Below are 25,472 nucleotides of genomic sequence, written 5' to 3'. Positions count from 1 at the left end.
GGGATCAAAGAGCTAAATGTGAAAAGTCACACCAAGCGAGTACTAGAAGAAAGACAAAAAATTTACTTTCGTAAAAATATCTAACAAACACCCATGTTGAAAGCAGCGCTATTCACGGTGGCCAAGAGATGGGAGCAACCCAAGTGTCTACGGACAGCTGGACCCTTTTCTCCTAAGCCCTTACCCACACCAGCCCCCACTGCGCTCTCGGCCGGTGTTCTCATTTTCAGTGTGACGAGGGTCTCCTTCTGGTTTTGTCAACCTAAAATTATACAAAACTCTACACAATGTGTTCACTAAAATAAAATGACTTTTATGCTAAAGAATAGCCCATGACTACTACATCAATGTGGTAATCAAATAAAAGAGTTCTGAAGTCACATAATTTAAACCTAAACTTTTAACACCTTGAGGGAACGAGAAAGAACCAGCTGGGAGGTTCTTCTACATCCATCAAATGTTAACTACTCCTCACAGTGTGAATTTTGCCATCTCAACTTCTGCAGTGTCCATTATCTTAAATGGAATAATCACTGAACACAAATCAAATGGAAAGCGCACTCCCCTGGGAGTTTGCTGGGGACCAGGTCGGTGCTCCGGGCCTCCTGTAAATGTCAGAAGGAGGAAGGGCTGCACGGAACAGGGCTCTTCCTCTGCCCTCTCCTCCCCCTTCCACCAGCAAGCGCGCTTTCCATGTGCCACGCAAACATCTAATAATGAGACTGTTCTCCTTGAGAATATATAAGTAAGAAAAAATTCCTATTCGTAGGTGGTGGCAAATATAGCAAAAATAACTGAGTATTGGCAAAGATGTATTGTTGATTAAAATTTTGTCAATAAATCCTTATACTGAACACTAGGCAAATGACTTTCTGACAAGAAATGTCTATAAAAGAATGATCAAATTTACCAAAGCATTTCTATGTATAGCCAGTTGGATTCCAAAAAGTTTCATTTTGAAAAAAAAAAAATTCATTTGGATGTCAATTTAAAGAAGATTGCATTTAAAAGGAGGAACGAGCCAGCTAGGAGTGAAACTAAAATGTTCTGATCCACAGTCAGATGCATTATCCATTGTGACCCTGGCTACCCATTGCCAGTTGGATTTGATATCTGTTTATAGATTATTCCATTTAAGATTATGGACACTGCAGAAGTTGAGATGGCAAAATTCACACTGTGAGGAGTAGTTAACATTTGATGGATGTAGAAGAACCTCCCAGCTGGTTCTTTCTCGTTCCCTCAAGGTGTTAAAAGTTTAGGTTTAAATTATGTGACTTCAGAACTCTTTTATTTGATTACCACATTGATGTAGTAGTCATGGGCTATTCTTTAGCATAAAAGTCATTTTATTTTAGTGAACACATTGTGTAGAGTTTTGTATAATTTTAGGGTGACAAAACCAGAAGGAGACCCTCGTCACACTGAAAATGAGAACACCGGCCGAGAGCGCAGTGGGGGCTGGTGTGGGTAAGGGCTTAGGAGAAAAGGGTCCAGCTGTCCGTAGACACTTGGGTTGCTCCCATCTCTTGGCCACCGTGAATAGCGCTGCTTTCAACATGGGTGTTTGTTAGATATTTTTACGAAAGTAAATTTTTTGTCTTTCTTCTAGTACTCGCTTGGTGTGACTTTTCACATTTAGCTCTTTGATCCCATTTGAGGTGTTATTTCGGTTTATGATGAGAAGCCCGGATCCAGCTTTATCTTTTCTCCCCAAATGACTATCAGTTTGTTTAGACAGCATCTATTAAGAGTTCACTGTTTCCCAGTGATTTGAGACGCCACGTGACCCACATGTTAAAGTGGGCCGCGTGTGGAATTTCAGTTCTGTTCCTTTGGTCGGCCAGTCCTACCCACGCCGATGGCACACGGTTTGGGGTACACCTTAACACCTAGCGGGGAGTCTCTGGGAGGGTAACAATAAGGAGCCTTGCTCTGGGGAGAGAGATGTCTCTCCATCACTCCCTGAGGCTGTGGGTGGAGCAGTGACAGAGGAAGGGAGGACGCTCATCCTGACCCCCAGGACGGTAGGGACAGGGGTTTGCATGTCCTGGGCAAGAGACCCTATTTTCCGGGAGGAGCTCAGACTCAGTCCTGGTGTACATTTATTGTGTTCTGAATCATGTTTACGAACAAATGAGAAATCAGTTATTTCGGCTCTAGGCTTAGACATTTATTAAGGCTCTGGGAACCACCGTGGAGCTGGCCTCTGCCCCAGAAAGAGTCAGTTTCAGTGGGGTCTCAGTCTGGTCCCCGCTTTGCAAAGCGTCTCATTGTTCTCCTTATCCAGTGCTGGAAGCTGGAAACCCTGGTGAAGACTGCTGGAGGAGTTCCCAACTGATTTCCATAGGAGACAATGCCCTGGGCCATGTTGTTACACACCAGGGGGCCTCCAGAGTCTCCCTGTGGAAACAGAGGAAGGGACGCTAAGCCAGGCCTCCCCCCTCCAGGGCTCCCACTCCTGCTGCCCTAGGTCTGGCCCTCAGAGAAGACAGGGGTGGGTGGGCTCCTTCCATTGCTGGGTGTGTGTGAGATGGCTGGGTGGTGGGGGTACAGAAGTCAAGCTTCTGGATTTTTCCATCACTGGCCTTCAGCCCTGGCTGAGGTTACTTCTCCAGGCAACCCAGGTCAAGGTACATTCACCCTCCCCAGGAGAAGGCTGCACTTGTGTGTCCTGTGTGTCTGCTGCTCCTCCTGGTCCCCAGAGACAGGATTGATGGGAAAAGCCCCCACCTCACTCTGGTCTGGGTTCCAGACTGAGGCCACAAGGATGTAGTCTGTCCCCAGTACCCAGTCTGCCCAGCCCCTTCTGTCTCATGCAGGGTTTCGTGATGCCCATGGTCTTACCAGGAAGGCAGACTTCATTTCTCTTGGGTCCCCCACACAAATCTGCGTTTGGCCAGTGTAGAAACTGAAGCGTCTGTGACACTCCCCATCCCTCTGCACTCTCAGCTGCACAACCCGGAGTGTGTCTGTCCTCCTGTTCAGGCCGACCAGGCCCCAGCCGGTCGCGGTGCACACGGTCCCCGGACTCAGCCTGCTCTGGCTCTGAGGCAGGGCCACTGGCATCACGGCTCGATTCCGCCTGACTCTGCTCGCCAGCTGGCCGGAGGAGGGCAGGCACTCAGGGGCCACGTATGCCGACCTCACCCCGTGCCCACCAGTGCCCTGGGCATCTGCCCCCTGCTTCCTCCTCCCTGGTCCCAGACCCATGAGGCTCCAGCTGGGAGCAGCCATGTGGGCTGAAGAAGCAGAGGGTCAGGCAGGCGGTACCTGCAGTAACATGATGTCGTTCTGGTTGTTCTGCTGATTGTATCTGGGGTGGCGGATGGCTCTGCGCACAGATACTTGCTGCTGGGTGCTTTCAGACCTGCTGATGTTGTGGGCCCCCAGGATCACATTCATTTGGCTGCAGAGGAAGGGAGGCTAGAGGTAGGTATGAGCTGCTGCAGGAGCTCAGGTCCACAGCTCTGCGGGCCAGGGGAACAGCCCAGGCAGGAGACTGCAGCTGAGGGAACTGAGGAGAGGGTGGGGTTGGGGCTGATTGACCTGTGCCCCAGCCTTGAGCTGGGGATTGGGGTACGCAGAGCTCTTAAGTTTTGCCTCCCCCAGAATAACAGAGAAAGAACTTGAATCCCTATTCTGAGCCCTGATGTGTGCCTTCGATCTCCCCTTCTGCTCTTTTTTTTTTATCACGTCCTCCTTTTCTCCCCATTTGCACTGGCCACCCCCTGCCCCCAAGACCCACCTGGTCTGTTTTTGACCCCTTCCTGGCTAGAACCCTGCTTACAGATGGCTCCCCTCGTGAACTCTTCTGGGTCTGCCTTACTGGCTGCCAGAAGCTCCTTAGTTCCTCACCTTCCCAAGCAGTGAGCCGCTGTCATGACAAAGTCTTCTCGCACCAGGAATCCTCCACAAGTTATGAGAGCCAGTGAAGTTCGGCCGCGAACATATGCCATGTAGGGGAAGGAATGGGGCCTGGCTTCTTGTCCTCCGATGATCTTCCCTGAAAGGAAGCATTAGGCACTTATCTCTGCACTGGTGGTGGTGGTGGTGGGGGGGGATGTGGGCATCAGTTTGGTGACTCCCGAAAGCCGGGAAGATTGGGATGCAGGAGAGATGATTGAGGCACAGGGGAGGTTGGTGGTGGGAATTGGGGTCTGCAGAGCAGCAGCACTGGGAGAGGGCTCCAGATTCTGCAGGAAGCACTGCTGACTCCCCATCCCAGCCTCTGCTCCCTCCCACCTCCGCACAAGGCAGGGCCAGGTCCAGCCCCCAGAAGGAGGAGGGTTTCTCTGCTGTCAGGATGGCAAATCCAGAGCCCTCTGGAGTGGCCTCTCCCTGAACCTCTGTGGTACTATCTTCCTCAGGGAGCGTCCCAGATCCCTGGGAGTCCAGCTCAAGGCCCGCCCGGGCCCAGCACGGGACTGGTGTTTAAGGATCTAGACGTGGGCTGATGCGGCTGCTATCGCTGTGTCTTCCTCTCCTAGGCTCTGCCCCATGAGCTGCAGAAGGAGTGTGGACGCCGCCACGGAGAACAGAAAGTACTGTATCCCAGGGGCAATTCCAAGAACTTTCTCTGCGGGAGGTACTCTCACTCTCAGTGATTCTCTGAGGTAGGCGTTGACAGAATCCCTGTTTTACAGATGAGAAAGCTGAGGAGCTGTGAACTCCCATGAGCTGCCCAATGGTACAGCGTTAGGAGGTGCCTGGGCGGTCTGGGCCCAGCGTCTATGGGACGGAGAAGGTTACTCACCTGCCCTCGCCCTGGGGGGCAGGAGCAAGACCACCAGGAGCAGGAGTGGCCGCATCTTCCTGGGAAGGCCGGCCAGGCAGTTGCTGCTGGTGCTTCCTCCTGCCAGACTTTGAGCCCCTGAGAGAGGAAGGAAGGGGGAGGTGGGGGCTGGAGAATCCGCAGCCCCATCCCCTGCTGCTGTGCTAGATTTCATCACCCAAGGGTGCCCACGGGGCTAGCCCACCAACTGCCCGTGGTGTGGGGAAAGAGGGCCCCCCAGGCTGTCACCCAATACCCTGTAGAGCTGCTGAGTCGGTGCCGGGAGCAGAAATGGGAACCCAGGGCCACAAGGACGGGGGCTGGGGCGCTGTGTCCCAAAGCCCCAAACCCACCAAATTCAGTAACCTCCCAAGGAGCCTGAAAGCTGGTAGCTGTCTGTTTCCTCATTTCCTCTCGCTTCCGAGCACAGTTTTGCCTGCCAGGCGCCATGAGGCCAAGTAATACAGAAACGTCCGAGTTTGGAGCAGAGAAAGGTGTACTGCAGGGCTGAGCAAGGAGAACAGGGGACACACGTCTGAAAACCCTGGAAGCCCCCAGAGGTTTCAGCAAGGCATTTTTAAAGGCCAGGTGAGGGAGGGGCGTCCCAGGGCGTGTGATCGGCTCATGCACAGTTCTCTGATTGGATGACGTGAGGTAACACAGCTGTTAACATTATCAGTCCTCAGGACAAGAAGGTCTGGGGGGGCCTCGTGCTCATGATCATCAGATAGTTCATTTTTTCCATTTGGTGGAGGTTTGTAGCGTCGGAAACCTCAGGAAACATGCATAGGACATTATCTGGGCACTTCAGAGGGGAGCCACAGCAGAGGACCGGGCGTGGGGGGAGGGGTCTGTCCCAGGGAGGCCCCATAGGGTCCTGCTGGATACACTCTCCCCCTGGGACTGGAGCCTGCTTGTCTTCTCATCTGTCCTGGCCCCCTGCTCAGACCATGGCTACTTCCACTTCTTTCTAGAACTTGTCAAGCAGATTGAGCAGCTCTCTCTCCTGAGCAGGTGGACGGCACTGCCAGGGAAAGAGCAGGGAAGAACGAGGCTCTGCCCCTGACCGTTACCGTCCAGGTCACTTGAGCCCCAACAGACTCAGTGGAAATCACGACACTGCGAAAGACCCCAATTTTCCTGCTTCCTCCTCAGGGTGAAGGCTTTTGTGTCCCACAGGGACATGGTTGCAAAAATATCAGAAGAGGAAACTAATGCAATTCTCAGTTGTTTATGAATTGTGATAAGCCCTCTTGAAAATCTTATGAAAGTTAAGGATTTTCTCCCTGTCCGTAAACACACACAGCTTAGCACTTACTTCAAAGCTGCAAAGAACTTAGTCCTTTCTCTAATACATGTATTGTGTCTTAGCTGTATTATGGTTACAGCTCATGAAATGTGTTTCTGTATCTGAGAAGTACTAAGCAGAAAGCAGGGCAAAGGGGAAATAGTGTAACAGCTGTGTAAGTGCCTGAGCATTAGGAGATCTGAATTTATTCTTACTTAAATTTTTCAGCACTTTATTTTGTTTTAAAAACATTAACACAACTTTAAAAGAAGAGAGAGAGAGAAAAGGATAAAGAATAGAGTGCAAAGAAAGGGGAGTGAAAATAGGCACCCAGTGATCGGAGTTGAGACATGGGTAGCAGCGCATCGCCAGGGGCTGCGATTTCACTCCATCTTCCTACCAAAAACAACCAAAACTAACCCGAGGAAAAGGTCTCAAACTCTTCAAAGCTTTGAAGAACTGCCAAAGCAAGAGTGATTACCAGGCCACAACTGAAGGAACAATGGGAGTTCACTCAGACAGCTACTATTGTTCTGAGGAAATTTACTGAACACACAAAATTTGAACTTCTCTTGATGAGCACGTAAGGTGAGCGGCACGGAAACGACAGACCAAGACCCACACGAGCAGCTCTAACCAGACCCTCTGCGCGGTGATCTGGGGACTCGTAGGTCTACAAGCTCACACTGACAACGAAGAGTTAATCGGCTAATCCTTGCATGTAATTTCATGAAAGATGGAATTACCTGGACTTTCATGAACTCCCCAAGCTTGAACTTCCGTTCATGTGCTTATGAACTGTTTCCCAAGTGCTTGGCAGAATCAAATGCAAGTGTAGAGGAAATTCACTTAATTCCAGTATTTAAATTTTCAAGTGTAGTAACAGGCATGTAGTCAAATACATTACTTATGACCTGAACGTACCTAGAGAACATTCTTCCATATGGCAAATGTCATTCTGTGTTGTGACTTTAAAGTTTCCATAGCGTTCAAGCTATAAAAAATTTTAAAAGCTTATCCCCAATGTAGTGCTGGATTAAGTACTGTTTCTAAGATGTCACTTGTGTAAGGTGTTTAGGCATTACCTTCTCCACTTTTCTCTGTGTGGTTGATGACGACATCAGACTCCTTTTTCCGTTTTTTTTTAGGACCTTTAGGTACAGGTGTGAAAGTGCCACTTTCTCTGTGTAATTGCTGAATCTCAGTATTATCACTTTTGTCATCCTTTTCAATCAGATAAGCAAAATGGTTAATATTTTTAATTTGCATTGATTAATTGGCGAGCTTTTGCTTTTCCTCAAATATTTATTAGGTTTTTAAAAATAACTTGCCTACTAATGTTCTTAGCCTAGATTTCGTTCTTTTGTTTTCTCAGCCTAGTTTCTAGAGTGGGGATAATGTAGACGGTAAAGGCTGCATGATATACAATGTGAATGTGTAATATTTTACTAGCTCCCTATTTTGGACATCAACACTGATTCCATTTTGAGATCTTTTATTAAGTAATGGTGTGATGAACATCTCTGTGAGTAACCCTTTTATACACCCCCCACAAACACACACTTTAGACCTAACGCAGGATAAAGTCCTAGAAATAAAATCACTAGAAGAAAGAGAGAAATAATGTAAACACACACAGAAATCGTTTCAAGGAGCCACCCAGGGCAGTCCGGTCTTCATGAAGCTACAGTCTTTATATGGTAATAGTTTTCCTCTTAATCTACCTCACACTATGTCAAGTCCTACTGCCAGGTGTAAGGGGGCAGGCTGACCCGTCAGACACCGCCTCGCAAGTCCACACACCCTTGCCCGTAGCGGTGGATATCCTTGGCCACTCTGCCGCTGGTTCTGGCTCACACCCTGGGACAGACTTATCTTTATTTATATTACATGTAGGGGCATGAACCTCAGTCCAGAAACCCAGGAGATGCCTCGTTTCAAGGGGAAGACAGTTTGCTGTGACCCAGATGTCCTGTATCTATCAAACAGTACCGCCAGTGAGTTGGATGTGACAGAACACAACAAATTCACAGTAACTGGACAAACACTGAATTGAGTGAGATGAACATCAAGAAGAGAAGGCTCTAAAAACAATAGCAAATGAATCACATGTGTATGAAAGCAAAATCCAGCACCCTCAAAAATAAGACGAAAAGAAATTGAAACACTGTAACTGACTATACTTCAATAAGAATTTTTTAAATTAAGAAAATACTGTATGAAGGAAATAAAAGCTTATGCTTCCCACAAGACAGCCCATAAGGCCTTCTGCTGAGTCTTCCCCGGAGCTCACAGCCCCCGCAGAGGCACATTTGAGAGAAGAGTTGGATGAGGGTCCAGGGGAACGTAGAAGAAATTTCTCATCACTGTAAGTTTCCCAATGACAGGGACAGAGCCTGTTATGTGCTGGCACAAAGAGAGGGATCAACCCTTGACTACTGATGGACGGCGAAGTGGTGCTTTCCTGCCCAGCAGCCCTGGGTCCCTTTGGCTCACAAGGCTGCCATATCCCAGGCCGCCAGCAGGGGGAGGCAGGGGTCTGAGTCCAGGACAGGCTGAAGGCCTGAGGCTGCTGGGAGTCTCCACAGGCCTTGGTGCTGCCTAAGCCCCTGGGGCGTGCTGGGCTGGACCGAGGGCCTGAGCTGGCCTGCCCAGGTGGGAGGTGGGTTCTGGCTTCTCTGATAAGCACCAGGTGGGCTGGCAGCTCAGCTAAGGCAGGGACAAGCAGTGGAGGAGAACTCACACGGGCAATGGGACCTCTGCTGGGGAGAAGGCAGGGAGGCTGTCTCAAGGCAGGGTGAGCAGGCAGGGAAAGGAGCTGGTGGCCAGGGCCCTCAAATGGAAAACAGGGGCTGGTGTGGGCCGGTCAGTCAGGGAGCAAGGCTGACTGAGCTCAGTGCCGGGAGCAGAGCAGGACATGGGACCAGGGGAGGCTGAGGGCCATTGTGGGAGCATCCCAGCCTCCTAAGCTATGGCCAGTGCTGGTTACAGGGGAAGCCTGCCCTCACCGGAGAGAGGCCCTGGAAACAGGAAACTGAGTGTCCCTGGTATGGCCCCTGACCTCCTGGGTTCCTGGATTCACCCTCCTTCCGCTGACCTGCTCTTTACTCTGCCGATTGCCGAGGGGTTGATGACAGATGTGGCTTAGAGAAGCTAAGAGGTTCCCGAGGCCCAGAGAGGACCACTCTGGGGGAGAGAAGGCTGTCCTTTTCTAATGGACAGTCCTTTAGACTCAGCCCTTGCAGAAGGATAAGCACCAAAGACGTGTAACTGGGAAATCAACTGTAACCCAGAAGGATCCCATGGGGCCTTCCCGGGGGTGGGGGGGGGCAGACCCCTCCCCCATAGGCTCTGCTGGAGCTCCTCTCTGAAGTACCCAGATAATAGTATCTCCTGCATATTTCCTGAGTTTTTCAGATGCTCAAAACCACCACCAGATTGAAGAAATTAACCACTTGATGATCAAGCGTAAGTAGCACACAGACCTGGCATCTAAGGATCAACCACCATCAACTAATCAGAGGACTGTGCACAGCTGAGCACACACCCTGGGCCGCCCCACCCTCAGCGAGCCTTTAAAAAGGCTCAGCTGAAAGCCTTTGGGGAGTTTGGGATTTGAGGGACATGAGCCACGGGTTCTCTTGGCTCGGCCCTGCAACAAACCTTTCTCCGCTCCAAACTCCAACGTTTTAGTTTGTTTGGACTCACGGTGCGTCGGGCACAGGAGCTTGCATTCAGTAACACAATGAGACTCTAGACAGACAGCATGGGATTTAGGGCGGAGCGAGGCCTGGGGAGAAAGGCAGAAGCAGAACCCCGAGCTGGCAGCAGAGGGCTGCCTGGGGCAGGGCTGTTGCATATCAGAAGTGGTCGCTGAATAAACAGGAATTCAGTCATCTTTGCTCTAGAGATCCCTTTATTATGGCCCTGCGATCCCACTGCCAACCCCTATGGGATTCTTGCCGCTGCCCCAGGAAGATGGCCAGCCCACAAAAAGGTGAGTCTCCAGCTTGCTGTTAGAGGCGCTTCATTGTTCTCTTTATCCAGGGCAGGAAGTGGGAGACCTTGGTGAAGACTCCTGGAGGTGTCCCGTTCTGTTTCCCACAGGAGAAAATGCCCTGGACCAGGTTTTTGCACACGAGGGGCCCTCCGGAGTCGCCCTGTGGGCAGAGAGAGGAAGGACTGAGGGTCCTCAGCGGGGCCCGCCCTCCCTGGAGCCTGGGGCTGGGTGCTGTCTGTCAGGGACCAGGGCAGGGTCCCAGGGCTCCCGTCTGGCTCTAACTGGTCTTTACTGAGACCCAGGCCAACCTTTCTTCTCAGTCCTCATGGAAACTCTGCTGATAACACAGCTGCCACATGACTGATCCTTCCGCCCCCTCCACCCTGACCCACTCAGGAAAAATGTCTAAAGTGTGGACTCATGGACCAGGCTGCCCAAGCCCTCGGGCTGAGGAATGAAGATGGCCTCTCCCCAGCCCCAGACCTTCCCTGAGTTCTGCTCCCCGGGGCCTGTGTGCCTAGATGCTGGAAACCTGACCTTGAAGCTGGTCTTCACCGTGCTCGGGTCCCCCACACAAATCTGGGTGGCGCGGCTGTAATAGCCTGGGAAGAGGGATTCGCACACACGATCTTCCTGCACCGTCAGCACTGCCTCCTGCAGAGTGGTGGCTGGAACGCCCACCGCCACCTGCCCCCAGCCGGCCACACCGCACGCCTGTCCTGGCTTCACCCGGGCCCGGTCCCCGGGCAGCCTGAGGGGCCTCACAGCTGCCGTCTGCTTGGCCTTTCTCTGCAGCTGATGGGGAGAGACAGGGTCCAGCTCAGCCAGTGGCCTCCGGGCCGGGACACTGCAGTGAGACCGCAGAGCCCTCGCTCTCACCTGAGCCCCGGGGACAGGTCGGGCGGCCAGGACGGGAGGGAGGAAAGGGACTGGTTGCAGTGGGAGGGGAGACAGTGTGTTTCCAGGAGGGCAGAGAAGCGGGGAGGTTCCTTACCTGCAGTAACATGATGTCACTGGAGTGGTCCTTAGGATTATAGTCTGGGTGGGGGATGGCTCTTCTCACTGGGACCACCTGCTGGGTCCCCTCCTGCTTCTTGATGTTGTGGGCCCCCAGGGTGACATTGATTGAGCTGCACAGAGAGCAGAGAGCGTGTGGGGAGTGTGGTGTCACAGGAGGGCCAGCCCCAGAGCCGTGCGGGGTTGGTGACACGGGGGCAGAGCAGGGCTGCAGCTGAGGGGAAATTGAGGCCACAGAAGGTCCTGGGGCGGAGTGACGCCCTGCCGTGTGCTTCTCAATGACATGAAGGCAGGGACATGATGGAGCTTTCTCAGCAGTATCGTGAAATTTCTCTGAGTTTGCACTTTGACTTCAATGCGTGCTTTCTTCCTCACTGATGCTGCTTTTGGCCGGTCGGGTCCCCGCCTTCTCACCTATGCGTGTTGCTCTCACCTCTGATCCCCGGACCTCGAAACTTACTGCCCTGTTTCTCAGCTTCTCATCACCTTAGTCCTGCCGTCAGATGGTCGTCTGATGAGCTCTCTCGGTCTTGTGTTATGAGAAGCTGCGGGCCCTCCCTGGGCTCGGCCCCCCGGCAGAGGATGGGGTCCCTGCGGGGGTGTCAGCAGGGGAAGGCTGGCTGCTGCCCCTCACCTTCCCCTGCAGTGAGCAGCCGTCAGAACAAAGTCCTTCTGCACGAGGACACCGCCACACCGCCTCATCCTCTCCTGATCCAGAAACTGAACGAACGCCATGTAGGGGCGGGAGTGGGGCTTGGCCTCGTGGCCCCCGATGATCTCCCCTGAAAGAGAGGGCTGGGAGACAGGGTGACGGGGGCGGCTGTGGTCAGGAGCGAAAATCAGGAAGGTGGCGTTTGAGGTGTGTCCACAGAGCCCTGCAGACCCCAGGGGAGAGTCCTCCAGGTTCTCTTTGCAACAGAGTAACATTTTCTAACCTCAAGCCTCAGACTCCCCCTCGGAGAAAGGGGGTCAGCTTGTCCTTCACGTCCTGCTTCAGACACGTTCGTGGCGGGGGCAAGGTCTGCCTTCAACGTGGTGGAGCCCCGGAGAATGGTGGACAGGACTCCCTGATGAGCCTTCGCTCCCTGCGGGTCTCCCTGACTACTCTGAGCCTCTGTTAGCAGATTGATAGGTGTCCTTTTCTAATAATCTTCCTACGAGCTTACGGAGTGGGATTCTCTGAAATCCTCGTGTCCTAGGGCCTAACACACCCTAGGGTTGCAGTGAACACTCTGGCTGCATGAGTGATAGCCTCCAGTTGGCTTTTGGCTGAAGTTTGGCAGGGACGGCGCTGGTGGATTCAAGGGCACAGGGGTGGGGAGGGCACTGCCAAAGGCACTGGGGCCACTGAGGGCCTGGGAGGCAGGGGAGGTGGGACTGGAAGTGGGCTGTGTGGGGCCGGGGCAGAGCTTAGCACCCGGAGAGCTTTGGGTGCTGCCATCCTGCCACTTCTGATCCATCGCACCCTGGGCTCCTGTCCTGGGCAGGACCGAGGGGTGGGGGGCCCTGAGAGACTTCACCGGTCCTTGAGCTGGGTCCACTGACCACTCCCAGCCTGCAGTGACTTCGGCTGAGCTGCCCTTTCCCGGGTTGGAGTGAGGGGTTTTACTTACTTGGTTTTTGTAGCTTCACATCCTCTGCCAAATGCACAACCCACTTTCCCGGTGTGAGAGAGAGAGAGAGAGGGGCTGTGCCCTGCTAAAGCTTCCAGTGAGCACCCTTCCTTCCTGCCATCCGCCCATGTGAATGTCTGGGCGGCATCGAACTTGTTTGTCTGGGTTTGGGCCTGGAGCTGGGGTTCAGAAATTGGAGCTGGGCAGGAGGGTCAGGAGAACAGGGGGCTTAGTGAGATGGACCCAGGCCCGAGGAATGGGGATTGTCACTCACCTGTCCCCGCCCGGCGGGCAGAAGAACGGCCATCACGAGCAGGAGTGGCTGCATCTTCCCTGAAAGTCTGCGCAGGTTGAGCTGCTGGTCTTCCTTCCTTCCAGACACAAAGCCCAGGGGACCGGAGGAGGGGAGGCTCAGCCCGGCACAGACTCCTGGGCCGGATGTCAGCCAGCAACGTGGGGGTCCCTGGTCCCTGCCTTGGGCTGGGTGAGAAGGGCGCTGTCACCACACTTGCCCTCCCACTGCTGAGTCACAAGGTGAAAACAAGAAGCAAGCACAAGAGAGTGAAGTCTGAGGTGCGGCCAGCAGAGGGGCTGGACCCCCAGAGTCGGCTCCATCATGAATCAAGAGTGTCCCCATGTCCCCACTCTTGGTTCTTTTCCATTCAGATGAAATCAGACCCGGATGCCGTTCATCCTAATAGTTACTCTGCACTGAGTGTTCTCTGTCCAGTGTCCAGAGACCCGTGTCTCTGATGCCCTTGTCCGTGGCGATCCTGACCTCTTGCGTGCTTCCCCACACTCTCACCCCCGTGGGGCCAGAAGAGAAAGGGAAAGGAAGGCACGAGGAGTTCTAAATAGCCCAATTCCAATGCCGACAGAACAGCCGCTTACGAGTCAGTAGACAAAGAGTGGAAGGAAAGACACTTAAGCATTCGTGATGATGACTTCGGGGTGGTAGAATTCCCAGTAATTTTTATTTTCTTATTTATATGTTCTGTATTTAAGTGTCTTTCTGTGATGAGCATGTGTTACTTCTATACCCAAAATGCGTTTTCCCTTAGTGAGACTCACTGACCAATGCAAACATTCAGTAAGCCTCTCCTCCTCAGCCGAGCCTTCTCTCAGGTGCATGGTTTTTGAAAAAGTTCACTTTCCTGAACAATCTTATATAAAAAAATTAAGAGATGTTGAAAAGTAGAAGAAAAAGTTTGCTCAGTATGCTGTAGGCTGTTAGACACCTTTGAAACATTAGGAAACCCCTGAGACCAATACTTTTCATTACAATGAGTTTCCTTTGGAGATATGTATGTGTACACACAGACACACACACACAGACACACACACACAGACACACACACAGACACACACACACACAGACACACACACACACACACACACACACACACACACACACACACACACACACACTCAGGAACAGTGGAGGTGGGGGAGGCTGGCTCAGACCAAGATGGGAGAGCGCCCTGCAGCTCAACTGGGGCTGCAGGAGGCTGAGCTGTCCGGACACCCGAGGCTGCACTGGGCCCTGGGCCCAAGACTCCAAGCCGGAGCTGGGCCAGGCCCCGGGGCTGGGCCTGGGAACTCTGAGGCGCTCCTGAAACGTTCTCAGGCTTCTGAGCTCTGGCTACTCTGATGTGGGAGGAAGTTCTGCAGGGGTGAGCTACACTCTTTCAAAGCCTCCCCTCTTCCATTTCTGTTCGGGTGGAGAAGTCCCCCCACCCCCACCCCAGCGCGTCTCAGGGGATCCTCCTTTGAAATCTGGATCCTCTTACGTTGCCATGTGGCCCTGGAATGTTGGGGTGCGGTGGGGGTGGGGACGAGGGAGGAGGCGGGAGCGTCCTCTAGATGAGGGTCAGTTTTCCTGAGGAGATGTCTCCGTGTTCTGATGGACTCACAGGCAGCCTGGCCGGGAAGCTGACACTGGGGACGTGTGATCGGAGGGCGCTGGCTGTCACTGCAACAGGATTTTTATTCCAGAGTTGGAAGGAGGGGTCTGCTGGAGGGGGAAGCCAGGGACAGGCCGGAAAATTGAACAGAGGGTTGCCAGACACTCTTGTTACCTAACGAATCTGTGTGGATGAATAAAGGAGGAATCAATGACTTCTGAAGATGACAGTTTATTACATCCCTGGCAGCCTCCCCTCCATCCCCTTGGCCCAATGCCGTTCTGGCCTCTGCCCCAGAGAAGATGGACAGATCCATCCCGGGGCACCTCAGTCTGGTCCCTGAAGTTCACAGATTCTCATTGTGTTTTGTATCCAGTACAGAAAGCTCGAGATTCTGGTATAGACACTTGGAGGTGTACCATCCTTGGTTCCAAAGGAGACAATGCCCTGGGCCACACTGTTACACAGTAAGGGGCCTCCAGAGTCTCCCTGTGGACAGAGAGGGGAAGGAGTGAGCTGGGTCATCTTGTGGTCTGACCCTCCCTGCCGCCCAGGGGGTGGGTGGTCTCTGTTAGGGGGCCGTGGCTGATATGAAGGTTTTGGCTCCTGAGGTTTCAGCCCAGCCTTGTTCATCCCCCGTTCTCCTCCCCTAGGAAGTCTCTGCCCATATGTGTGGGACAATCTCCCATCCCCCAGGGAGACAGGACCAGAGACTGGATAGGAGGAAATGTTGCAGACGTGGAGATACGGCTAGTTCCCACTGCCAGGGATGTGCCCAGGGCTTTGCCTGGATAACGCTGGGGATCTCACCTCAAAACAATTCTCCCTGTTTCTTCGGTTCCCTGCACATATCTGGGTGGTGGCATCGTAATGTTTGTAGTGATGGATGCATTGCTGGTCTGTTTGGACTTCAAGCTCTGCCTCCTGCAGTTTTGCTGCTGCAGGTTTGTTCACGCCAAGAAGCCCCCATCCGGCCACACTGCACACCATCCCTGGCTTCACCGGCTCCTTCCCCTGGGGCAGCCGGATGGGGCTCACAGCGGTGGTCAGGTTGGCCTTCCTCGTCAGCTGAAGGCAGAGGAAAGGCATTCTAACCTACCCATGGCCCACAAAGACTGCAGGGACAGTCGTAGGGTTGCTTTCTTCACAGCTCTGGGATAATTGAAGGGGTCGTACCGGAAGGAGGGACAGGAGTGAGGTGATGGGGGATGCAAAGCCCTGGGGTTAAAGTGTGTGAGAACCGGTGCAGCCGCGCGCCCCGCCTGCAGTAACGTGACGTCGTTGGCCGTGTTTTCATCATCATCATCTGGGTGGGGGATGGCTCTTCTCACCCGGATGACCTGCTGGGTCCCCTCCTGCTCGAGGATGTTGTGGGCCCCCAGGGTGATGCTGATTGAGCTGCACAGAGAGAGAGAGAGAGGGAGGTGGAGTCACAGGCTCGGGACAGGGCAGGACTGGAGCGGAGAGAATTCTAGGCAGTGGGGCCCTGGGGCAGAGCATCTCGGTTCTGTCCGCTTGCGGGCAGCCCGGGCTGGGCGGCAGTTCCTGGAGGGCACTTGGGATGCTGAGTTCTCACAGAGCCCGCCTGCCTGTAAGCCAGTCCGTGCATCTGTCTCACATTTGCACTCTGGGCTCCAGGGCTTAACCTTGGCTTCCTTCCATCCCAGCTTTGGGCAGTTCCTTTCTCCGCAGGCCACTCGCATTGATCTGTCCCTCTCTCCTCAAAGCCTAGCTGTCCTCCGAAGAGCTCGTCAGTGTTACTAGGTGGCCCAGGCCTGCGGCCCCTGAGAAGAGGGCTCCCTGTGAGGCGCTGACAGAGGGGCGGGGGCCCAGGCGCTGCTCCTCACCTGCCCCAGCAGTGAGCTGCTGTCAGCACGAAGTCCTCACGCACCAGAAAACCGCCACAGAGTATAATGTTCCCTGAAGTCTGGATCTGAAGAAATGCCATGTAGGGACGAGAATGCGGCTCGGCCTCATAGCCCCTGATGATTTTCCCTAAAAGAAACATCCCAGCCTGCCTGTGTGCTCGTGGAGCATTCGGCTGGAGCAGGCAGATGGGGTCAGATTTGCTGGTCTCTGAGGGAGTTGGGCACAGTCCAGAAAGCTTCAGCAGGTAGACCATCCAGGATGCGTATGAGCGTAGTGTCTCAGCAGGTGTGTGCCAGTGTGGGATGGGCCTGGGCCTCTGCGGGTGGGGACAGTCACTCACCTGCGTCCCCGGTGGCGGACAGAGGATGGGCTGCCAGGAGCAGAAGCAGGAGCAGCTCTCCACAAAGGCTGCCCAGTTCTTCCTTCCAGTGTTTTAATCTTAAGTGTCTCCTCCGATGTTGTGGCCTCCATCCTACAAGGCTTCTCCGAAATCCTCACACTGCTTTTTGATCAAGTCCCTGGGTCTGAGTGGAGTATGAACTTGTCAGAGCACCAGTAGCTCTTGGCTTGGTGCCAGCTGCAGCAGCAGAAAACAGGAAATGAAGCTACAAGTAAAGGGTGGTTGGAGATGTTGTATCCGCCAACAGCTGGTCCCCCACCCTAGCAACCTGGGTCTTATGATAATAGATCAAAGAACGTCGTCATTTCTGTAGTTTACTATAGATCACCAGGGTAATTCTTTATTGAGGCCCCTTTTGTGGGAGACTGTGGGGGACACTGGAGATGAGAATCCTCGCTTCTAGGGGAGGAGACAAAACCATCAGTGATCAGACGAGGGTGGTGAAGGCCACGGTTAGAGGGATGGACAGAATGGTGTGGAGTAATGTTTTAATTACTAAAGAACTGAGTGGTTTGAAAGAACGACATTGCTTTTACCCAGGAGTCTGCATTTTGGTCAGGGTGCAGCGTGGATGTCTCCCCTGTGCTACCCTTGCTGTCAAGGTGGCTTGAAGCCTGGAAGCTGGAACCACCTGAGGGCTCGCTCACACACACCCAGTGCTTGGTGCTGGCTGCTCACTGAGCACGTTGGTTTCGCTCACTGAGCACGTTGGTTTCTCTCCATGAGGGCCTCTCGAGTAGTCTCAGTTGTTTGGTTCTCTGCCAGCATGGTGGTTGGCTTCCTCAGAGTGAGTATCTCCTACAGAGCAAGCCGGGCAGAAGCTGTGTTGTTTTTATTACCTAGATTTTGAAGTCATATGGCCTCTATTCTACCATATTCCATCTTGGACGATCGAGTGCTCCCACCAGATTAAAAAAGAAGGGCTACAGACCCCACCTCCCAGCGGGAGGAGCGATGCAGTCATGTACGAGGAACCTGTGGGGTGGAGACAGACAGTGGCAGTCCCCGCAGAGCACAGCCTACCTCGGTGCTGCAGGTGCCTGTGGTCAGGGCGCTTGAAACCTCTGCTCTACCTCAGCCTAGTCAGAGCCTTTGACTAGGCTGGGGTCTGCTCTGTCCAATCCACATATACTGAGAGTGGAAGAAGAACGGCTCTCCCGAAAGTTATTCTCTTTGATGAGTTACTGATACCACGTGAAGTGGGAAAGGATGCCAGGGAGCCAAGTAGAATTCCCACACCACTGTGCAGAGAATTGCACTTCTAATATCCCTGTACTATTTGCTAAACAAGTTATCCTGATCATGTCCCCGTAATGGAAAAGGAGGAGAGAGCCATGGAGGTGAAATTATTGTTAGTTCTAAACATCTTGATTGCAAGTCTCTTAAAAAGCAACAAAATTATAGCTAAAGAAAAAGCACATTGTCAGTAGTGATTCAGGCTGGAGAGCCACAGCAAACAAGAGCTCGGATGAGGACAGGAAGGACATTCTGCCCAGCTGAGAAGGAGGAACTTCTCAGGAGATCCACCCCTGCCCTGGGCCTGCTTCCCGGGCTGTGGGAGAGAAATGTCTGCTCAGGAAGGCCCCTCCCTCCCCGGTGGGGGCTCCGTCCTTGAGTGGCAGCCCCAGACTGTGCCTGCCTGGTGTCCGGGACCCGTGGTGTCATCCCCTCCTCTCTGCCATAGGACACAGGGCAAGGAGGTAAGGCACTCTGGCCCCAGGACCAGAGAGGTTCCTGTCTTCTCCTGATGGTACTCAGCTTCAGCCCTGGCAGAAGGGCAGGCCCTGGAAAGCCAGGTGTGGGGGACCTGGGTATAGCTTTGCACGGGGTTTAGGGGAAGTGATGGTGGGAGGGGGAAGAGGAGGAAGCAGAAACCAGCAGAACAGTGTCATTGGCTTTCGAAGCACAGAGCTGGTGCCTGTGAATGGGGGTCAACAAATAAACAAGAAACCAACTCTTCCTGCTCAGCTAAGAGGCTTTATTCCGTTGCTGGCCCCCCAACCCAGTGTGATTCTAGATCAGCTCCAGGGAAGATGGCCCGGTTCTTGCAGTTGGAGACTTTTCATGGTTTTCTTTATCCAGGGCAGGAAACTTGAGACTTTGGTGCAGGCCCGTGGAGTGGACCCATCTTTTTGTCCATAGGAGACAATGCCCTGGGCCACATTGTCACACACGAGAGGGCCCCCGGAGTCCCCCTGAGGGCAGAGGGAGGGAAAGGACTGAGCCCGCTCTCCTCCTGGTCCCACCTTCCCTGCCCTCCCAGGCCCCCTGTCGGGGGAGGCCCCACCTTGCATAGCCTCTACGTAGGAGGTCAGAGGGCAGGGCTGGCTCCCATGGACCCCTTGGCTGCCAAGCCCTGACCCTGGACATTGTCACTGCTTCACTTCACCCCGGGTGGCAGCTCCTTCTCCTCCCCCAGGTCCCTGATCCTCTCCCTATGGAGGTGCTGTGGGATGGTGGCTCCAGGCTGCTGTTTAAGGACAGGGAAGCAGGTGGGTGGGGCTGACACTCAGCGCGGAGGATGAGCCCTTAAGCAAGTCAAGTTTTCTCTCACAGCAACCAGTAATCAATTAGAACCGCTAAGGCAGGCTCCCTGCTGTGCTTCAATGGCTATTCCACCCCTGGGCTCAGGAGTCAGAGCTATTGTCCTCCTGTCCTGAGCAGGACTGACCCCTCTCTTCTTTGTGCCACTGCACTAGTCTTGAGCACGTTGAGGGTACACAGACTTGTGTGGTGTGGGAGCAGCCGTTTGTGGCTGACGTTCAGCAAGACTTGTGATGCTGTCCCGCTTCTTATCTGCTCCAGGTATCTGTCATGCAGAAGTGAGTGAGGGATGGTCTCCCCTGCATCTCAGATCAAAGCTCCACAGATGCAGATCTTCTCTTATCGAGGTGGACTGTCACAAGGGCCCAGTGCGGCCCCAACTGCCTCTCTAGCTCATGCATCCGAACTGCCGGTTCTCAACTGAGGGTGATTCCTTCCCAGCTTCCTCACCCACCCCTCACACACCCCTGGGGGACATTTAGCAATGCCTGGACATGTTTTTGGTTCCTAACTTGGTGGTGGAGAGGGGGCTGTTGCTACCAGCGTCTAGTGGGGAGAGGTCAGGATGCTCTAAATACCCTACAATTCGAAATGTTCTTAGTGCTTTTGAATATCCCTAAAGGTAAATCACGATTGCTGTTGAGTTGATGGTGAGTCAAGGAAGGATCTGGTGTGATTTCTTGTTTAAGTTGGACATGAGGGTCCTGCCTCTCCAAGGAATCCCTTTCTCTTCTTTCTTTCCCTCTTTTTCTTCATTGTTTCCTCTCTGACTCTGACACACCGACTCCTTTCAAGGCTTTTAGAGCCTGATGCTGGGAGGAGAGAGCTGCAGAGGGAGGAGAGAGCTGCAGAGGGAGGAGACACAAACTCAAGTCTGGAAACTGGGTCTTTATGGAGACTGGGAATTCTGTGATCTGGAGGAACATTCTTGAGGCTTAGGGGTGTGGCAGGACTTCCACAGGAACCAGAGGCAGACCACCAAGAGTGAGTGGCACAGACAGCATGATCGGATCCAGCTCCAGATTTCCCCTCAGGCTGGCCCAGGCTCCAGGTTAATCCTCCTTCAGGACCTCATTGATCCAGGGCTGGTGATGGGAGATCCGGGTGAAGACAGCAGGGGGCTTTGCATGTGACCGTCCATAGGAGACAATGCCCTGGGCCACCCAGCACACAGAAGAGGGCCCCCTGAGTCTCCCTGTGGGACGGAGAGTGAGAGGGAGAGAGGGAGAAGGTGAGCCAGGGAAACCACCCACTCCTTCCCGTGGTCCCAACTCTGAGTTGGTCAGACCTAGCATCAGATCCAGAGCCCGGTTCCTCATGGGGTGATATATCTCAGTCTGATTCTGCTTCTTCCTCTCCTTCATGACACCCCATGACTTCTGTGCCCCAGCCTGGGAAGGATGCTCAGAGACTGCCTGGGGCTGTGGAAGGACAGTCGGCAGAGGGAAAATTCTAGCTCCTCAGTCCTACGATCTCAAACTTTGTCACCGCTGACAAATTTCTGACTCCATCTCCTTCCCGGAGATGTATGGACCCTGAACAGTGATTTGTGGAGAAGACCTTGGTCTGAGGATCACCTTAAATGCAGATTTTGTCTTCCGGGGTCTGCCCACACACAACTGGAGGCCGTGGTCAAAAGTAGTGAAGAGTCTGCAGGCCCGGGGCTCCAGGACTCTCAGCTTCACCCCTCGCGGAGTGTTGCAGCCCCATCCCTCTGCTCAGGTTCCTCCCCAGCCAGCCGCCCAGCACAGGCACACTGCCCCGGGTGGGAGGAAGCTGAATTGGGGTGGAAGGGGGAGCATCCCCACGGCAGGGTCAGGTTGGCTTTCTCCCCCGGCTGTAAAGGGGATGAGCGTGTCAGTGCTAGAAGTGGGTTTGGGAGCAGTTGGAGGCAATCAGGGAAGGACGGGGCAAGTTGCTCCCCATTACAGCCACTTCCAGAGGGGGGAGTTGTGGGAGAGTCAGGTTGGGGAAGTGTCAGAGCAATGGAACCTGAAGAAGCAGCCTAGACAGCAGGAAGGGGAGAAGGAAGCCCTAGGGAACAGGAAGGGGAGAAGGGGAAGAAGAATTTGCACCTTCAGTAACATGATGTCATGGTGAGCAATAGAGTCGTTATAATTTGAGTGAGGGAACTGCTTTATGACCTCAAGCTTCTGCCATGTGTCTTCTTTCTTTTTTATGTTATGAATTCCCAGGGTGACCATTATAGACCTTTGTGAGGGAGAAGAAGGACAAAGAGAAACAGTGATGGTTTGGGTTCTCCCTGAGATATACCCATTTTGAGAAAAGGGTATGAAGTCTCTCCTGGGGTCAATGGTCTCTACCCACCCCTCTCCCTTTTCCTTGGTCACTTTTGGTATTTGAGGGACTCAGGTTTTACTCAGGAAAGAGCTTTCCCAAGGAACAGAGACAATTTCCAGGACTCTTGGGACCTTCTGGGGACTGAACAGGCCACGGAGGACCTAGGGGACTGGGTTGGCACTTCCTAATCAGGGATCCCTAGTGAGGGCCAGCCCTCTGAGCTAGAGGTATCAGAGGTAAGGGGGAAGTGGTGGGATCTCAGGTGGACTCTGTTCTTGGCCTCTGATGGAAATGGTGAGTTCAGGTTCCTGGGAACTAAAGGCCAGTGTTCTCGGAAAGGGCATAGAGGAAGTGGCCAGCGAACGGCATGGGACCCTGAAGACTGAGTCCATGTCTCCTGTGTTGGGGTCAGGGAGGAGGAGCTACTTTTAGAGGAGGATGCTGGGATGGGGCCTCCTTTCCTTTGTAGGGGAGCTGAGCTCACAGTGACTGAGGGTCAGGGCAGCTCTTCAATTATGAGACTGCTTTCCTTAGGCCCAGGTCTTGCCCCTCCTTAAAGAGACTCAAGTCCAGGAGCCCCTCCTCAGGCCCCAGGTGGTGTCCCTGGTTCTTCCCTGGCTGTTTACCTCCCGTTTAGAGATGAAAAGACCTTGATGTCTCACCTTCCTGTACATGGAGCAGCCGTCAGCACGAAGTCCCTTCTCACCGGGAAACCACCACATGCCACCAGCTTACCCTGGTGGGGTGATAATTTCCAGGTAGGCCAAGTAGGGGCGGGAGTGTGGCTTGCACCCTGTGCCCCCAGTGATCTCCTGTGGAACAGAGAACCCCAGGGCCTGAACATAGAAAATTCACAGGCTGGGTTGAAGTTGGGAGAGGCCTTTCAGTTCATCCTGGCCCTGTGTTCTGCCCATCTTCCCTCTCAGGTGGCTCTGGTATCTGCTTTCCCCCCTCACAGCCTGCTCACAAATTCTCATTCTTCCTCCAGACACAGCAGCCAACACGGCCTCAGATACCATATGTCATTTTTCACCTCAGATTTCCGCCACTCCATTCTGCCCCTGCCCTACACTCCTCTGTCACCGTTCAGGACAAGCCCTCTGGGTTCCTATCTCGACCTTCTCCGTATCCTGTGAGCACACACAGATCAGCCAAATTACAAGGCCAGAAGATGAAGAGAATATAGGACTTTAAGCACAGTGTCACACGTTATATAAAAGGAAGTCACCCTCTTCCTCCCACCTGCTCTTGGCTTTCCCTCAATCAGTGTGGGCTTCCTTGTCCCTTGGGTTCCCTTTTCACCACACACTCTCCAGCATTTCTTATTTGTAGACTTTTTGATAATGGACATTCTGACTGGTATAAGGTGATACCTCATTGTGGTTTTGATTTGTGTTTCTCTAATAATTAATGATGTTGAGCATCTTTGCATGTGCCTGTGTTCTTTAGAGAAATGTCTGTTTAGATCTTCCACCCATTTTTTGATTGGGTTGTTTATTTTTTTGTCATTGAGCTGTATGAGCTGTTTGCATATTTTGGATATTAATCCCTTGTCAGTAGCCTAAGCACTGAACTTCTTTCCTTGGTTGTATCCCATCTACTAATGAGCTCATCAAAGGCATTCTTCATTTCTGTTACAGTATTTTGATTATTAGCATTTCTTTCTGGTTCTTTCTAAGTATTTCCATTATTCTTCTTACATTGCCCATCAGTTCTTGCACTCTGTCTCCTTTATCCATTAGAGCCCTTAGTGTATTAATCATAGTTATTTTAAACTCCCAGTGTGCAATTCCAATATCCCTGCCATAACTGGTTTTGATGCTTGTTATGTCTCTTAAAATTATGTTTTTTTATCTTTTACTACACCTTGTAATTTTTTTTTCTTGATAGCTGGACAAAATATACTAAGTAAAAGGAACTGCTATAAATAGGTTTTTAGTAATGTTCTGGTGAGGTGTAGGGGAAAGGGAATTTCTCTATAGTCTTATGATTAGGTCTCAGTCTTTTATAATCAGACCAAGACATATCACCCCATGAGGAACCGGGCTCTGGATCTGATGCTAGGTCTGACCAACTCAGAGTTGGGACCACGGGAAGGAGTGGGTGGTTTCCCTGGCTCACCTTCTCCCTCTCTCCCTCTCACTCTCCGTCCCACAGGGAGACTCAGGGGGCCCTCTTCTGTGTGCTGGGTGGCCCAGGGCATTGTCTCCTATGGACGGTCACATGCAAAGCCCCCTGCTGTCTTCACCCGGATCTCCCATCACCAGCCCTGGATCAATGAGGTCCTGAAGGAGGATTAACCTGGAGCCTGGGCCAGCCTGAGGGGAAATCTGGAGCTGGATCCGATCATGCTGTCTGTGCCACTCACTCTTGGTGGTCTGCCTCTGGTTCCTGTGGAAGTCCTGCCACACCCCTAAGCCTCAAGAATGTTCCTCCAGATCACAGAATTCCCAGTCTCCATAAAGACCCAGTTTCCAGACTTGAGTTTGTGTCTCCTCCCTCTGCAGCTCTCTCCTCCCTCTGCAGCTCTCTCCTCCCAGCATCAGGCTCTAAAAGCCTTGAAAGGAGTCGGTGTGTCAGAGTCAGAGAGGAAACAATGAAGAAAAAGAGGGAAAGAAAGAAGAGAAAGGGATTCCTTGGAGAGGCAGGACCCTCATGTCCAACTTAAACAAGAAATCACACCAGATCCTTCCTTGACTCACCATCAACTCAACAGCAATCGTGATTTACCTTTAGGGATATTCAAAAGCACTAAGAACATTTCGAATTGTAGGGTATTTAGAGCATCCTGACCTCTCCCCACTAGACGCTGGTAGCAACAGCCCCCTCTCCACCACCAAGTTAGGAACCAAAAACACGTCCAGGCATTGCTAAATGTCCCCCAGAGGTGTGTGAGGGGTGGGTGAGGAAGCTGGGAAGGAATCACCCTCAGTTGAGAACCAGCAGTTCGGATGCATGAGCTAGAGAGGCAGTTGGGGCCGCACTGGGCCCTTGTGACAGTCCACCTCGATAAGAGAAGATCTGCATCTGTGGAGCTTTGATCTGAGATGCAGGGGAGACCATCCCTCACTCACTTCTGCATGACAGATACCTGGAGCAGATAAGAAGCGGGACAGCATCACAAGTCTTGCTGAACGTCAGCCACAAACGGCTGCTCCCAAAGCAGCAAGAAGTTGAAGGCCTAGGGTCTGCTCAGCCCCAACTCTTATCAGTTGAGGGACTGACTGGAGGAGAGGATAGGGCAGAACAGGGACAAACACAACGGGACCTTGAGGCTGCTACCACTCCTCGCTTCCAAGGGTATGGTGAATCCCTTCAATCAAGTGAACTCTCTCTAGCAATTCATCTTGAACAAATAATCAGAATTGCAGTGTGTGGAGTTTGGAGAGAAGAAACATGCAGAAGCAGAGAGACTAATCAAAGAGACTACTGCAGAAATGTAGACAAAAAGAGGATAATAACTTGAAGAAGAGTGGTAGTGGCAGAAAGAGACAGAAAGAGATGGATCTGGGAGATATTAATAAGTATAATCAATAGGGTTTCAGACATCCAGGAAGAGATATCTAGTGGGAAGTTTTTATAGGATTCAGGAGCTCTGAGGCTCTCCTATAGTTGCATAGATTTTGGAAGTCTTCTCTGAAAAAGAAAAAAACTGGTAACTGAATTCACCGACGTAAATGTTTGGGAGAAAGTGCAGAATGGGAAGAAAGGAAAATCCTAGGAGCTAGCTTTGAGGAATATCAACATTTTAAGACACTGGAA

General features: G+C 52.6%; 4 protein-coding genes across 6 annotated transcripts; all 4 read right to left on the bottom strand.

Annotated features, from left to right (window-relative positions):
• Window positions 1-2,122: 2,122 nt before the first annotated feature.
• Window positions 2,123-5,357, bottom strand: LOC102517784 (cathepsin G). The gene is made up of 5 exons (XM_014557708.2): window positions 4,757-5,357; window positions 3,859-4,006; window positions 3,274-3,409; window positions 2,848-3,102; window positions 2,123-2,403 (listed from the first exon to the last, which is right to left on the bottom strand). The coding sequence occupies exons 1-5, from the start codon at window positions 4,947-4,949 to the stop codon at window positions 2,242-2,244; spliced, it is 894 nt and encodes a 297-aa protein (XP_014413194.2). The 5' UTR covers window positions 4,950-5,357; the 3' UTR covers window positions 2,123-2,241.
• A 4,603-nt stretch (window positions 5,358-9,960) lies between these two features.
• Window positions 9,961-13,793, bottom strand: LOC102516951 (granzyme H). Of its 3 annotated transcripts, none has more exons than XM_032481793.1 (5): window positions 12,967-13,793; window positions 11,714-11,874; window positions 11,057-11,192; window positions 10,600-10,857; window positions 9,961-10,222 (listed from the first exon to the last, which is right to left on the bottom strand). In XM_032481793.1, exons 1-5 carry the CDS (start codon window positions 13,018-13,020, stop codon window positions 10,079-10,081), a joined length of 753 nt encoding a protein of 250 aa, XP_032337684.1. In that variant the 5' UTR covers window positions 13,021-13,793; the 3' UTR covers window positions 9,961-10,078. The 3 variants fall into 3 exon arrangements, with proteins under 3 accessions (XP_032337684.1, XP_032337685.1, XP_032337683.1); XM_032481794.1 differs by having other exon boundaries at window positions 12,693-13,792; XM_032481792.1 differs by lacking the exon at window positions 12,967-13,793 and having other exon boundaries at window positions 11,714-12,302.
• A 293-nt stretch (window positions 13,794-14,086) lies between these two features.
• On the bottom strand, window positions 14,087-17,087 carry LOC116664195 (mast cell protease 1A-like). Its single transcript, XM_032481795.1, has 4 exons — window positions 16,444-17,087; window positions 15,859-15,994; window positions 15,407-15,664; window positions 14,087-15,085 (listed from the first exon to the last, which is right to left on the bottom strand). The coding sequence occupies exons 1-4, from the start codon at window positions 16,716-16,718 to the stop codon at window positions 14,924-14,926; spliced, it is 831 nt and encodes a 276-aa protein (XP_032337686.1). The 5' UTR covers window positions 16,719-17,087; the 3' UTR covers window positions 14,087-14,923.
• Window positions 17,088-20,461: 3,374 nt separating this feature from the next.
• On the bottom strand, window positions 20,462-22,764 carry CMA1 (chymase 1). The gene is given in 8 exon segments (XM_032482889.1): window positions 20,462-20,571; window positions 20,574-20,604; window positions 20,987-21,222; window positions 21,225-21,246; window positions 21,485-21,620; window positions 22,373-22,452; window positions 22,454-22,522; window positions 22,744-22,764. Coding segments are annotated over 8 exon segments (705 nt in total).
• Between the last annotated feature and the right edge of the window lie 2,708 nt (window positions 22,765-25,472).

The sequence above is a fragment of the Camelus ferus genome, chromosome 6 (genome assembly GCF_009834535.1).
Source record: "Camelus ferus isolate YT-003-E chromosome 6, BCGSAC_Cfer_1.0, whole genome shotgun sequence".
Lineage (NCBI taxonomy): Eukaryota > Metazoa > Chordata > Mammalia > Artiodactyla > Camelidae > Camelus > Camelus ferus.
Note: the sequence above shows the minus strand (reverse complement) of the source record. Positions and strands in the feature narration are given on the sequence as shown.

What these genes read in the sequence shown, in the direction of transcription:
- LOC102517784 (XM_014557708.2), bottom strand. Translation starts at nt 4,949, where the DNA reads ATGAAATCTAGCACAGCAGCAGGGGATGGGGCTGCGGATTCTCCAGCC. An exon ending in GCGGCTCACTGCTTGGGAAG is followed by an intron (nt 3,410 to 3,858) that starts GTGAGGAACTAA and finishes CTTCCTCTGCAG; the next exon opens with CCAAATGAATGTGATCCTGG. An exon ending in ACGACATCATGTTACTGCAG is followed by an intron (nt 3,103 to 3,273) that starts GTACCGCCTGCC and finishes TCCTCCGGCCAG; the next exon opens with CTGGCGAGCAGAGTCAGGCG.
- LOC102516951 (XM_032481792.1), bottom strand. Translation starts at nt 12,006, where the DNA reads ATGTTACTCTGTTGCAAAGAGAACCTGGAGGACTCTCCCCTGGGGTCT. An exon ending in GCTGCTCACTGCAGGGGAAG is followed by an intron (nt 11,193 to 11,713) that starts GTGAGGGGCAGC and finishes CTCTCTGTGCAG; the next exon opens with CTCAATCAATGTCACCCTGG. An exon ending in CGGTGAAGACCAGCTTCAAG is followed by an intron (nt 10,223 to 10,599) that starts GTCAGGTTTCCA and finishes CTCTGCCCACAG; the next exon opens with GGCGACTCCGGAGGGCCCCT.
- LOC116664195 (XM_032481795.1), bottom strand. Translation starts at nt 16,718, where the DNA reads ATGGTCTACCTGCTGAAGCTTTCTGGACTGTGCCCAACTCCCTCAGAG. An exon ending in GCAGCTCACTGCTGGGGCAG is followed by an intron (nt 15,995 to 16,443) that starts GTGAGGAGCAGC and finishes CTCTCTGTGCAG; the next exon opens with CTCAATCAGCATCACCCTGG. An exon ending in ACAGGGAGAATTGTTTTGAG is followed by an intron (nt 15,086 to 15,406) that starts GTGAGATCCCCA and finishes CTCTGTCCACAG; the next exon opens with GGAGACTCTGGAGGCCCCTT.